The 13,100-nt window shown below is 35.9% G+C and overlaps 1 protein-coding gene across 1 annotated transcript in view; it reads left to right on the top strand.

Moving 5' to 3' along the window:
• LAMA1 (laminin subunit alpha 1) overlaps positions 1–13,100 on the top strand; it is a 160,682-nt gene that overhangs the window by 21,041 nt on the left and 126,541 nt on the right. The window contains exons 2-3 of the mRNA XM_019755789.2: positions 7,523–7,693; positions 7,890–8,002. Of these exons, the coding sequence (XP_019611348.2) occupies positions 7,523–7,693; positions 7,890–8,002 (284 nt within the window). The remainder of the gene's footprint in view (positions 1–7,522; positions 7,694–7,889; positions 8,003–13,100) is intronic.

The following is a 13,100-nucleotide window of genomic DNA, read 5'->3' as shown; positions in this document are numbered from 1 at the left end:
TGGATGGCACTAAGGACTCATTTCCACTTAGTGCCCCTGAGCTGGAAACACTGCTGCTTGAGGCCCACATGGTCAGCTCACTTGGGACCTCACCTGAGCAGGACATTAGTTCTTGGCTTGGCCCAAGCCCCTCTCACTCACCTTCAGAATCCACCTGGATCAAAATGTTAGGGGCTTCCTGGCTGCCTTTGTCCAGGGATAAACTAGGTTCCTGGAAGAGTCAGTAAGTGGGAGAAAGGAGACTAACAGAGTCATCTGTACCATTGGCTCCTCGCTCACATCACTTTAGCAGAAGCACCATCCCTGCCAGGGTTCTTGACCTTTTGGTACCAATGGACCCTTTTGGCAAAGCTCACAGACCTATTATCAGCATGTTTTTTTAATGCATAAAAATATAGTACAAAGAAATACAAATATATTAACATAGAGAAGGAGCATGATGGGCTCCTCATTTTTGAGGCAAATCTTCAAATGTCACCTCCTCAAAGATTCTTTTCTTTTTGTCCGCTTTCAGAACAATGAAAGGAGAAGATTATGATTTACCAATGTGCATTTAACTTACAGGGATTCAACTACACAGTGTTGCAAAGGCAACTACAGAAAGAATAATAGAAAAAGAGAGGAGGGAGGGAGGCAGGTTGGGAAGGGGGACGAGTTGAGTAGAGCCGGGCTGCCCTGCTCAGCCTTCTGTGCAGGGGGTCCCTGCCTTGGTGTGAGCACGAGGTGAGCGACGGGCCTGTTTCCTCCAGGCCTCTCATGCCGCACATCACTCTGAGCTGAGTGGGTTCTTCTATTTAAGGGTAGATGCTTTTCATACTCAGTGGCACGTAAATGGAAACCAACTACATTATGTAAAATTTAATCAAAGCAACAGAGACTCAAATATATGAAATATAACCACAAAAGTCTAATTATATTTGAGGAAATTTGTGTTGGTGATCTCCACTGATGATATGAAAATAATAACAGCAATTATTTATTGAGCCCTTAAGATATTGTGTTGGGTCCTTTACCCACATAATCTCATTTAATGCTCATAAAAATCTGTAGGTACTATGCTTCTCATTGCACAAATAAGGAGACTGACAGGTAAAGCCCCCAGTTGGCAAATGGTAGCCCTGGAATTCAAACTGAGGGCTGTCTGACTCAAAAGCCTATGTTCTTACATCTTAGCCAACCCTATCTTTCATAGGCAGTAGTAATTCTAATAAAGTTGATATAAAACATCTGGTTAGAATGGACATGTCCATTTTAAGCCTGTACGTATTGGTTAGATATTCAATATGCCGTATTAAGTAGAACTTGACTGTTTTGAAAGAATTCCAAAAGATGTATGTATGTGTGTGTGTGTGTGTATATATATATATATATATATATATATATATAAACACTTGCTGGTGTTCAAAAACAAAATTCTACTGAGTAAACTTTTTGAAATGCTTATGAAGACTTTTATTAGGAAGCCACGAGTAAAATTTAAAGATTTTATTGGCTTTATTCATTGATTCATTGATCAGGCAGCATCCAATCTAGCAGATAGAAAGGAGATCAGAGGATCTATACAAAATGAAAGATTTTTATAGACTGAAGGAAGTGGGAACAAGGGAGTTATACTGGGCAAAAAGGCGGGTTGTTTACTGCAAGGTTACTCTCCTTATAGGGGGTGGCAGGGGGGCTTTCTGCTGATTACCTACCTAGCGCTGACCAGGCAGTTCCAGAGCGACTGGTTTAAGATTCCATTTCTGGGAGAGCCAGAAACTAATTACCGTAAGTCTTGGTTTGGTGACATGGGGCTTAGCACGAGCAACTCCATTTTGGGCCAGTTGTCTTGTTTTTAACATTGGGAAGTTAGCAAGAGTCAAGGAAGGGCTATTGCCATAAGCATAGATCAGAAACAAAACCCACCTCAGATGGTTCTCTGGCTTAGAATCAAGGTTGTATAAAACATCATTGTTTCTCTTCCGTTCTTCTTTAGGTACAAGTTCTGAAGAGTGACTTCTGAATAAGCAAAGAAAATAATGCCACTTTGTACTTCTATTTGGTTCTTTTATCCAAGGAGATCAAAGAATTACCAAATTAACTTTTCTTTACCATTCTGTGCATTCATTGAATGGAGAAAAGTTATTCTTAATTTATTTTCCAAATAGTGAGAAAGAAAGAGTGGTGGGCTAATTTACCTGAGAGTCTATTAAGGTAAAATTCTGGAATCATGATATCTGAGGAAAAAAGGGCGCACAGAGGTATTTAATAGTTGAGGAAATAGAGGCTCTGAGAGGTTGACTTTCCAGGCATATAGTTAATAGTGGAACCAGGATGAGAGTTTAGATTTGGGCTCCTGGTTCTGTGTACTTGCTGGTAATCCAGGAGTATAAAGGAACATTTCTTCATTTATTCATTCTTTCATTCAGGCCCAGACATAGGGCATTCACATGGGCCAGATTCTGACCTAGAGCAAACAAGACATGGTTGTGCCCCGAAGGACCTCACATATTAATCAAAAGTTGTTTATATTTTTTGGAGAAGGATAGTGAGGGGAGAAGAATCGTGGGGGGGGGCGGGAGGGGCGAGGACTGGTCAGCAAATTAACGATCTCCATATAAATGGTAAGTGCAGTGAGAGGGCATGCTGATTTAAGGCAGGACAAACAACCGACATTTATTTTAGCCTGGAGTTCAGGAAAGATCCGGGCTTAGCTTAAAGGATGAGTTGGGCATGAATGGATATATGAAAAGTACAAAAGGAAGGAAATTGCAATCAATTTGAAGAGCAGTAAGGAGCCATTTAAGGATTTTTAGACCTGCTCTTGCCGAAGCACATGTACTCATATTTCTGCCTGGGTTATGACTAACTAAATGTCTTATTCGAAATTCTCTCCTCTGATCTATTTTTAAATATTGCTGCATTTTTAATATTGTATGTAGCAGAATCTATGAGTAGATGTGTCTCTTTCCCTTCTGATTGTGAGAGCCTCAAGGATAGGCTTAGCCCAGCTTGTTCATCTCTGTGTCCAAGGGAGGTGCCTGGCACAGTGCTTTGTACCTAAGAGGTTCTTATTAAATATTTATTGAACTTAATTAACATTCTCACCTACTTTTTTATGACTCATATGGATGTGTTGCTAAATCTGAATTTATGCGTCCTCCTAAAATTCATGTTGTTAGAATATCTTAAATATTATTAATCTGGAATATTATGTGGTGTATTAGAATACTTTGATATTATTATCTTGGATTAGTATTAAATGCTTCCAGGCTTTCTCACTGAATAATGCCATTTGTAGCTGTTTGAGGTGCTCTTTTTATTGTTTAATCCGGCGATTACCATGTTTCAAAGAGAGTGTTGGCAAACAGGGTAGTTTATTTCTAATACCAGCCTTCTCTAATCAGTTTATAGATGTTTACAGGGTAAAAAAGTGAGATTAGGGAAGTGAGAGTAGGATATATGGAGAAAAAAAAGAACTTGAATGTTTTGTTTTGTTTTAAATCACAAATTTCTCAATTCAGAAACTTAAATTCCAATTTTTCCAAATTTCTCCTGGATTGAACAAGTAGCTTTGACGTTTTTTCCAAAACAGAAATTCCTGACACCTGAAGCCACTTTCATTATTCAATCACATAAAATATTCATATTTCTTTACTTCATGCTGGGAAATAATGACTAGAACATATTGCCACCAATCCTTTAATTAAGAATTGCGAATCATTTTTTTTCAGAATATCACAATGATTATGAATTAGGCAAATAACATTTTGTAGAACTCAAAAATGTTTTTCCAAAATAGAAAAAAACTCATGTTTCTCTTACATACTAATACATTAAGGCCCTGAACCATTACCCCTGAATAATTTGACAAATATTGATAAAAAAGTTATTGCAATGTGTCTCAGGTCTAGTCAGCATTTTAGATACTCCCTTTGTAGATGGTGAAAATATTTTCCACTGGGAAAAACCCAGAAACCTCTAAAAATGAATTACTCAACTATCTGGAAGTCTTTTAGCTGAACACTTTGGTAATTGTGTATGGTAGCATTTTTGTCTGTCAGGTTTGTAGCAATTTTTCACCTAATATCAAATAAAGGAATTTCCAGCAGATTAATGTGGTCCTGAAATGCATTTAAGAAGGCCGAGTGTATTCAGGCTGTGAAGAAAGAGGATTAAAAAAAACTACTGGTGAATGAGAAGGAATTTATTTCATGCTTGATGGAGTTTGGCATTATAAAGTTTTTAGCTACTGGTTAAATACAGGGATAGGAAAATGATTCCATTGTGTGTCCTGAATGGGGCAAGGGGAGGGGGAATACAAATTAGTATTACAGTAACACTAACCAAAGTAAATAATGTCTCCCAACAAAAATGTATAGTCTAATTTATTAAGTGTGCAGCTAAATAATGGTAAAACTCTGTCACATATGTACCCTGCAACAGCCTTCATTCTGCCTTTGATTTTTACATATAAATTCAAACTTTTGTTCTTGGTACGTTTTTGATCCCAGTGCCCTTTCTCACCCTTTGATTTCCTATCCTTCCTCCTACTTGAAGCTCATGTAGTTTCCCTTTATTGAAATATTTCAGTCATCTTTGAAATGATTCAGCAACCTGAGGGACTTTATAAAAAAATTTCTTTTTAAAAGATGCTTTTTCCAATACATATTTCTAACTTTCTTTCATCTTCTAGCAGATGTGATCACAGGTAACAAGGAATAATAATTATTCATAACTATGAAGTAAGAGTAAATGCAATATGTAAAGAATAATTTTTAGTGAATAGTTTTGTTTTTTGTTTTCAAATACTAGATTACCTGAGAAGAAAGACGTACTTTTAGTGAAAGATAAGCAGGATACATTTATGAAATTAATTACTTAAAAGTTTTTCAACATACCATGCTAATGTAGGAATTTATCTTTCTTTTAATTAAAAGAATATTTAGAATACCATCAAGATAAAAAAATATGGAAGTTCTTTAAAATATGTCTAGTACAAGAACTACCTGAGGCTGATGACTACAATTGAGAGTTCATCAACTCCAAGTTCATGAAGTTGGAGCTTCTTTTTCTCAGTGACTCCGAGCATAGACTCCTGAGTACAGACAGCATGGTGCCCTCATGACTCCCCTACCCTCTCTACTTCCCACTCCCCCCAGTAACTCGAGGCCCTTGCTGGTCTCCAGGGTGGGAGGGAGCCTTGGGCAGGAAGTAAGGAGTTCTCTTGATGTGGAGCAACTGGAGGGGTAGAATAAAGAGAAAGTGGGAACTTTTGTTAAGTTAACTGGTAAAGTATTTGTTGATAGAGAAATGCATTGTTAAGTCAGTTCCTGTGACCTTGGTTTCTTTTCCTCGCTTGACTGGTCTGTGAGAAGGGAATGGATAGAGTTGATTGTACTGCATATCTAAATGCATACATGTGATCCAGAGCCAGAAAAAACATTTTAGCTATTAGAATAAAACACCACAGTTTAAAACCATATTGTATTTTCAGTTATTAGCTCATAACATACATTCGAACCAGATGACTAGAATATTATGGTCATATAGGATGGAGAAAATTAATATTTACCTCCATACCAAACAGAATAAATATCAATCAGTTCCTCCTGTTACTCCCAAGTACCCCTCCCAAAAATTTAAGTACCACTCTCAAGAATTACATGTCACTTTAGGAAGTAGATAATTCCATAAAATGTAAGTGTCTAATTACTGGTTGATAAAACAATTTGGGAAACTGCATAATCAAATGTAGAGATTCATCTGCTTCCACATAAAGCCTTTTTGATTTAAATCACTTTAAAGGAATATGATAAAAATGACCAACTTTAAGTTAAAAATGAAAATATATATAACATGTTAAGTATAGTGTATGTCTGCTATGCTTCAAAATTAATAATAATGCTCTAAAATACAAATATTCAATAACTATTTTCTATTGAGAGGCTAAGGGCCTACTTACTTGAATAGGGTCATTTCACGAGGATAGAACTACTAATAATAGGTAGCTCTGTTCTATGTGGCAAGTCTTTGAGAGACTACCTAATAAGTTATTTTTTAAATAGATGCATGGTGAGTTTTTAATGTAGCGACTCTTACAAAAATAGCCATTTTTATTTTGTAATTTAAATTATTAAAATGTTTATAATAGAAAAACATCCTTGAAAAGATTAAGTAAGCAGTACCTAAAAAATCAAAATGGAAGACATTAACTCCTTTTATCTTACTAAAATTATATTGTGCTTTTTCAAATTTCACTGGAAAGGAAATATTTCAGAAATAATATTGACTCTATGTGCTTTATAAAGAAAAGATTATCTTCTGTGATCCTTGAAGATCAAATTCTAGTAAATTAGAGAAACCCCACTTGGCTAAGATCCCGCCTCTCAATACTGTTTCTCAGTTCACAATGTCCTTTCATGTAGAATGCCTCTTCAACATCATGTACATTGTCCTTTCTAGATCTTCATATAATCTCACTGCTATTATCCTCTTTTACTGAGATAAAGCCACTCTCTAAAGAACTTAATGGAGTTATTTTTCTCACAGTCATCCAAAAATTGTTTTCTGAGTAGTCTGGACCAGCTAGCCACTTAGAGATAAAAATCACTGGAGACAAAAGGACTGTAGAAAGGTAAAGATTAAAACTAAATTGAAGAGAATTTTTATAACTGGAGCTTTATATTTTCAAGTTCTGTTCACCAAAGAAAACAAGCATTAAAAAAGAGAAAAAAGTGAAAAATATCTTAGATAATGATGGGAAAGACCTTGTAAGACTAGTAGAGACAACTGGAACAAAGTAGGTAGAGAATGGATGCCTTTCTTTTAAGTGAAGGGTGTTTGAATTTCATTGGCAAATACATGCATTGGATTATTTGAAACTTGTCTTAAAATCTATTTTCCCAACATTTTATTATGAAAAAATTCCATCAGAAAAGTGGAATTGTACAATGAACACCTACCTTCCTACCAAGATTCTATAATGATCATTTTAATCTTCTTTCTTTATCTCCTGTCTGTCCCTGTAACCATCAATCCAGCTTGTTTTTTGATGCATTTCAAAGTGAATTGAAGGACGTAAGTATACTTCACTCCTAAACTTTTCAGTCAGTACTCACATCAGTATTATTTATGATCTTTTTAATTGTTTGAGGTAAAATTTACATACAGTGCAATATACCAATCTATCCAAATGTTCTGCATTCTATCTATGATTTTTCACAATTGCAGATGCCCGTGCAATCCTAATCTTTATCAAGATGTAGAATATAACATTATCCCAGAAAGTTCCCTGGTGTGCCTTCACAGTCAATCTCCACCCTCTGCCACTGCTCTTCAGTGCTTTTTCTCATAGATGAGATTTGCTTGTCCTAGAATTTCATGTTAATGAAACCATTTTATAACTGCTTTTGTGTAAGGTTTCCTTCACCAAGCACATAGACCTAGAATCTCTTTCTGATTTACTTGCAAAGTGAGATGAAGTAATCCTATCTTTTTTATTTCAATTGGCTGATCCAATTTGGTGAATTTTGACTTTCAGGCCTGTTTCCTGCCATTCTCAATCTTGCCAGTAACGCTCACATCAGCACCAATGCGACCTGTGGGGAGCAGGGGCCTGAGATGTTCTGCAAACTGGTGGAGCATGTGCCCGGTCGACCTGTGCGGAACGCGCAATGCCGGATCTGTGATGGCAGCAGCGCCAGCCCCAAAGGCAAGTGTTGCTCCTTCTATTCACAGGTACCTATGGGAATCATTACCTTTTGAAATGGTGATGAAGACTTCTGTTAGGAGCCATGATGCTGTGTTCACTTGCACCACTATTCATTTCCACTAGCATATAGTTTAGAAGTTAAAACAATTTAAATTAAAAACTGAGAGGTACGCATGTTTTTTTTTTCTTTTAACAGAACGCCATCCAATATCAAATGCGATCGATGGCACCAATAACTGGTGGCAAAGTCCCAGTATTCAGAACGGGAGAGAATATCACTGGGTCACAATCACTATGGACTTAAGACAGGTAGGTAAGGCCGGAAGCACTGAGGAAGGTCTATGGGTCGCTGAGTCACAGTCACCTGATAATCTTCAGGAAAGTATGCCTGGTTTCTTAACATATTTACATTCTGTTCTCACTGTTTTTACAGCAGGTGAAGTTAAGGGATATACAGAAGTAGCACATAGTACCACTTCTTGTCACATTTATCATTCCTAGGTAATTTTGAAAAGATGAGTGACATTGTTTCCATGGAGTTTGAAGTTCTTAGAGCTGTGCCAGCAGGGCACTGTCATTCGTTCAGGATGCTGTGTTATATAGGCTGTGTGGTAGATGTCAGCAGTCACACTAGTCATGCAGTGGGATAAAACCCATGCATTTCCTGCCCCTCAAGCTTATTGTCTTGCTGTTATCACTGTGCAAAGTTATTGTAGAAAATAAGGCTTAGAAGCAAAAAGGGATAGTGTTAAACCTCTTGACCATGCCTTACCCTTGTCATGCTTTCTGTGAGGCCTTGAGTAAACGAGTTGTCCAGTACTTTCGTGAGCAAGCCTTCAGCATAAGCTGGGAAAAGCAGGTATAATTGACTCAGGCCACACATGCATCCTCTGCTTTAAGATGGTGTGGGAGAATTGAGAGAAATAGGGTATGGGCCCTGGTTGTCCCCAAATTTCAGGGAAAGGAAAAGAAATCTGAGTGGAAGGGATGAAAAAGAGAGATGACAGATATTGTCACAATTTCTGTTATCAGTTCTAGAGAAAAACCATCACATGATATTCTCATTTATTTCCATTCAATTGCTCTTGTCTTAGAACTCATTAATATCAGTTGAAATATGTGAAATATCAGTTGAAAGAGACACATAGTTGAAATGTACACTGTAGGATTGAAGTAGGAATTTTGGAAATTTAATGATGAATCATAATTCTTTGAATAAGTGATAGTTTTAAAATGTGCAAGACTTTAAGTAGAACACATGTCAATATTGTGCCTCTTTATGTGCAAGGAACTTTAGATCTCAATAATAACAGTAAATAAGGTAGCAACACATGCAGCTCAGGGGACATTTTTTCCAAGTTTAGTTTCATAGTAGTATTATATAAATAAAATAACACTTCTGATTATTTTCCGCCATCTGTCCTGAATTAATATGTCATGCCTTAATATTTCCAAATCCACCTAAAGAAAATGAGAAAAGAGAACCTTTTTTGCCCTGACCTTTCCCTTCCGCCCCGCCTTATTTCAGTGGAAAGGATGCTTCTGCAGGAAAGTTTGGTTTTCACATCATCTTTTCAATCTTTTCCTTTTTTAATGAAAAAAGTATTACCGTTTTCATCATTAGCAATGATATTATTTGAGTTTGGCCAGACTAAAACACTGTACATTTTACATGTAGGCTTCAAATGCATGTTATTGTCTTTGTCTTTCCATGTGTCATGCTTGACTTTATCCTGAAGCGGGACACCTCTTGCTCTAAGTTGGACTGTCACCTTGAGGAATTCCACAGGGGCATCCGTTTTAGGTCTTCAGGCATGTTTCAAAAACAAGCAGGTATAGTTGACCCTTGAACAATGCAGAGATTAGGGATACCAGCCCTGATGCAGTCAAAAGTCCTCATATAACTTTTGACTCCCCCAAAACTTAACTACCCTCAGTATCAGTGAGGGATTTGTTCCAGGATTCCTGCCGATATCAAAATTCATTAATGCTCAAGTCCCTTAGATACAGTGTTATAGATCACTGCATACAGTCAGCTCTCTGCATCCACAGATTCCCAACCATTGATTGGAAACAATACAGGTATTTCTTGAAAGATATTTGCGTATAAGTGGTCCCGCACAGGTCAACCCGTGTTATTTGAGGATCAACTGTACACATAGTGGTAGATTTCTAGGTAATTTCTAGTGTTTTTATATAAACTAAATTAAGATTATTTAAAACAATTAGTACTCAGAAATTTCTTTACCTTTTACACAATGTAAAATTTCTGCTGTGCGTTCAGTTAAAAAATGAATTTTGCAGATATCTGGACGAACCTTTCTCAGATGTATTTATTTATTTACCCTTTTCATTATGCATATTTTTGAATAGGTAGAAAGCATATTACAGTGACAAGAATATACCCCCTTCCCCCCCCCCCCAGATTCAGGGATTTAAAATATGTTGCCATATTTGTTTTAACTTGCCAAACGCTTTTCAAGTGAAATGCAGTCATTGCAACATTGTACCAACACAGTATTTTTTGTATCTTAAAAAATAGGACGTTTGTTCTGAATAGGCATCATGCCATTAGCAATCCTAACTAAATTAACAGTAATTTCCTAATAACTATTTCTCCATCTGTATCCAATTTTCCCAATTTTATCCACCATTGTCTTTTATATATATATATTTTTCAAATCAGTATCCAATAAGGGATTTTGTTTGATTGTTATGCTTAAATCTCTTCTCATCTGAACTATCCTCCAATTTATTTATTTATTTATTTATTTATTTTTTTTAATGATATTGACTTTTTTAATAGACTAGGCCAGTTGTCTTGCAGACTGTCCCACATTCTGGGTTTGTTGCATTGCTTCATCATGGTTTTGTTAACATCTTTCTTTATGCCCTTTGTTTTCTGTAAACTAAACTTAGCTCTATAGACTTGATGAAATTCCAGTTAAATATTTTTGACCAGAATATATCATCAGAGATACTGGCTGCTTCTATTGTACTTAGGGTTGCATGTCCCACTAGTAATAAAGCTAAATTTAAATCCTGTATTGGTATTGACAGCCAGATCTCTCCCTTGTAAAATGATCTCCCTTTATCTCCCCTACCTCACCCTTATTTCCTACTGTGTTTCTCTGAAAATAAGACTTGGCCGGATAATCAGCTGTAATGCATCTTTTGGAGCAAAAATTAATATAAGATCCGGTATTTATATTATATTATATTATATTATATTATATTATATTATATTATATTATATCTGCTCTTATTTTACTATATAGTAAAATATAATATATACTATATATAATATATACTTATTTTACTATATAGTAAAATAAGACTGGGTCTTATAATATTTTTATCATTACTTATAGTAAAATAAGACCGAGTCTTATATTAATTTTTGCTCCAAAAGATGCATTAGAGCTGAGTGTCCAGCTAGGTCTTATTTTCGGGGAAACACGGTAAGTCTCAGTGATACTCAGATCTAGATCATGGCTACACCTTCTGATGACAGTTTCCATTGTCAAAATCTGTGTGTTTCCCTGTTAAGCCAGCCATTAGCCAGCTGCTCATTCATTTCTAAATTATATATTCCATGAGGGCAGAATCTGAAGCTTTCTTCTTCTTCTTTCTCTTCTTCTTTTTCTCTTCCCTTTCCTTTCCCTGCTAATGTTTATTGAGTGTTGTCTTGTTCACCCTTGCATGCCCACACGTTGGCAGAGTTACATTGTGAATCAATGCTTTTTTCATATCCCCATACTCTTTTCTGTTAACAGCTCAATTAAAAGATGGCAATCAACAAACAAACCTTTCAACTGCTTTGTCTCACTCCTATAAAAATGTAAAATTAGAGTATAGATTTCTAAAGTAAAATTATAGACAGACTTTAATATTATCAGGAGTCATAACAACTTCATGTTGCAGATGTGTTCATGTAACTTAATAAATAGGTCAGCTCCTGAGGTCTTATGGCCAAATTAGTCAGCTTCGTTCTGTACTGGCAAATGTTGAAGACATTGATTCCATTCCTGATTCTCCAGTTGATCACCCTGTTGAAGTTATGGCATGTTTAGCCTCTGTGGACAATGTTTGGCTACCGGAAACATAAACTAAAGAAAAGATAAAAAGTGGTGTTATCAGGAAGTCCATAAATGTGGTGTGGCTTACAGTAAGAGTTAACTACAGAGTGTTTGCTTTAGTAACATTACAAGAGGAATGATTAGATTTTTTTTTTCTTTTTAAAAATAATGTCTGCTATTCATTTCCTACATTGATTCACAATATTTTAGAATTAACACTGTTAGATATTTAGCAATGTCTTACTTTAAAAAAAATCTATTGGAATTGAATGAGTGTGGTAATTTTGTTTTAAGAAAAATACAGCTAAAGAGTCACTATAAGAAATGTTAAAACTAAAATGCATGTGGGTAGTCTCCAGTAATAAACTGTTCACTGTCAGGTGACTTAGGGCTTGGTCTTTAGCACTACACCACTGCAGTGAATCAGGGACCTTTTGTGACAACTTAACATTTTAAAGAAATCATTCTGAGAGACAGAGAGAGAGAAAGAAAGAGAGAGAGGATGCACATTTGATGGATCTTGAATTTTATGATTTTCAACATTCTTTCAGGCCCTGTTAATTATATTAAGATGTACTCCTTAGGGTAAAGTTTCTTAGTTAAAGACCCCAAGGATTTTCAGTTTGAGATACAGACTTTAAAAGTTAATATATTGGGCAGATGACAAGAGACTCAACATCTTTAATCGATAGGGAAATAAAAGTCAAACCACAATGAGATACCACTTAACATCCATTAACATGGCTATTTTAAAAAGAAATTTTAAACAGAAAATAACAAGGGATGGTGAGGATGTGGAGAAGTTGGAACCCTTGTGCTTTGCTGGTGGGAATATAAAATGGTGCAGCTGCTATGAAAAACAGTACGGAGAGTCCTCAAACAGGTATACAAAGAATTTCCATATGATTCAGAATTTCCACTTCTAGGTACATCCCCAAAGGAATGTGAAGAAGGAATTCAAAGAGATATTTGCATACCCATGTTCATAGCAGCATTATTCACAATAGCTGAAATATGGAAGCAACACAAGTGTCCAACAGTGAATGGATAAACAAAATTGGTCTATATATACAATAGATTATTATTCTGTCTGAAGATAAAAGTGAATTCTGATATAGACAACACATGGATAAACCTTGAAAACATGCTAAGTGAAATAAGCCAGATAGAAAAGGACAAATACTGTATGACTTCACTTATATAAGTACCTAGAATAGTCGTATCCATAGAGATAGAAATTGGAATGGTGGTTGCCAGGGGCTGAGGAGAGGAGGAATGGGGAAGAGTTCTTTAATGGGTACAGCATTTCAGTTTGGAAAGATGAAAAA

Source organism: Rhinolophus sinicus, linkage group LG09 (genome assembly GCF_036562045.2).
Source record: "Rhinolophus sinicus isolate RSC01 linkage group LG09, ASM3656204v1, whole genome shotgun sequence".
NCBI classification, from domain to species: Eukaryota; Metazoa; Chordata; class Mammalia; order Chiroptera; family Rhinolophidae; genus Rhinolophus; species Rhinolophus sinicus.
Note: the sequence above shows the minus strand (reverse complement) of the source record. Positions and strands in the feature narration are given on the sequence as shown.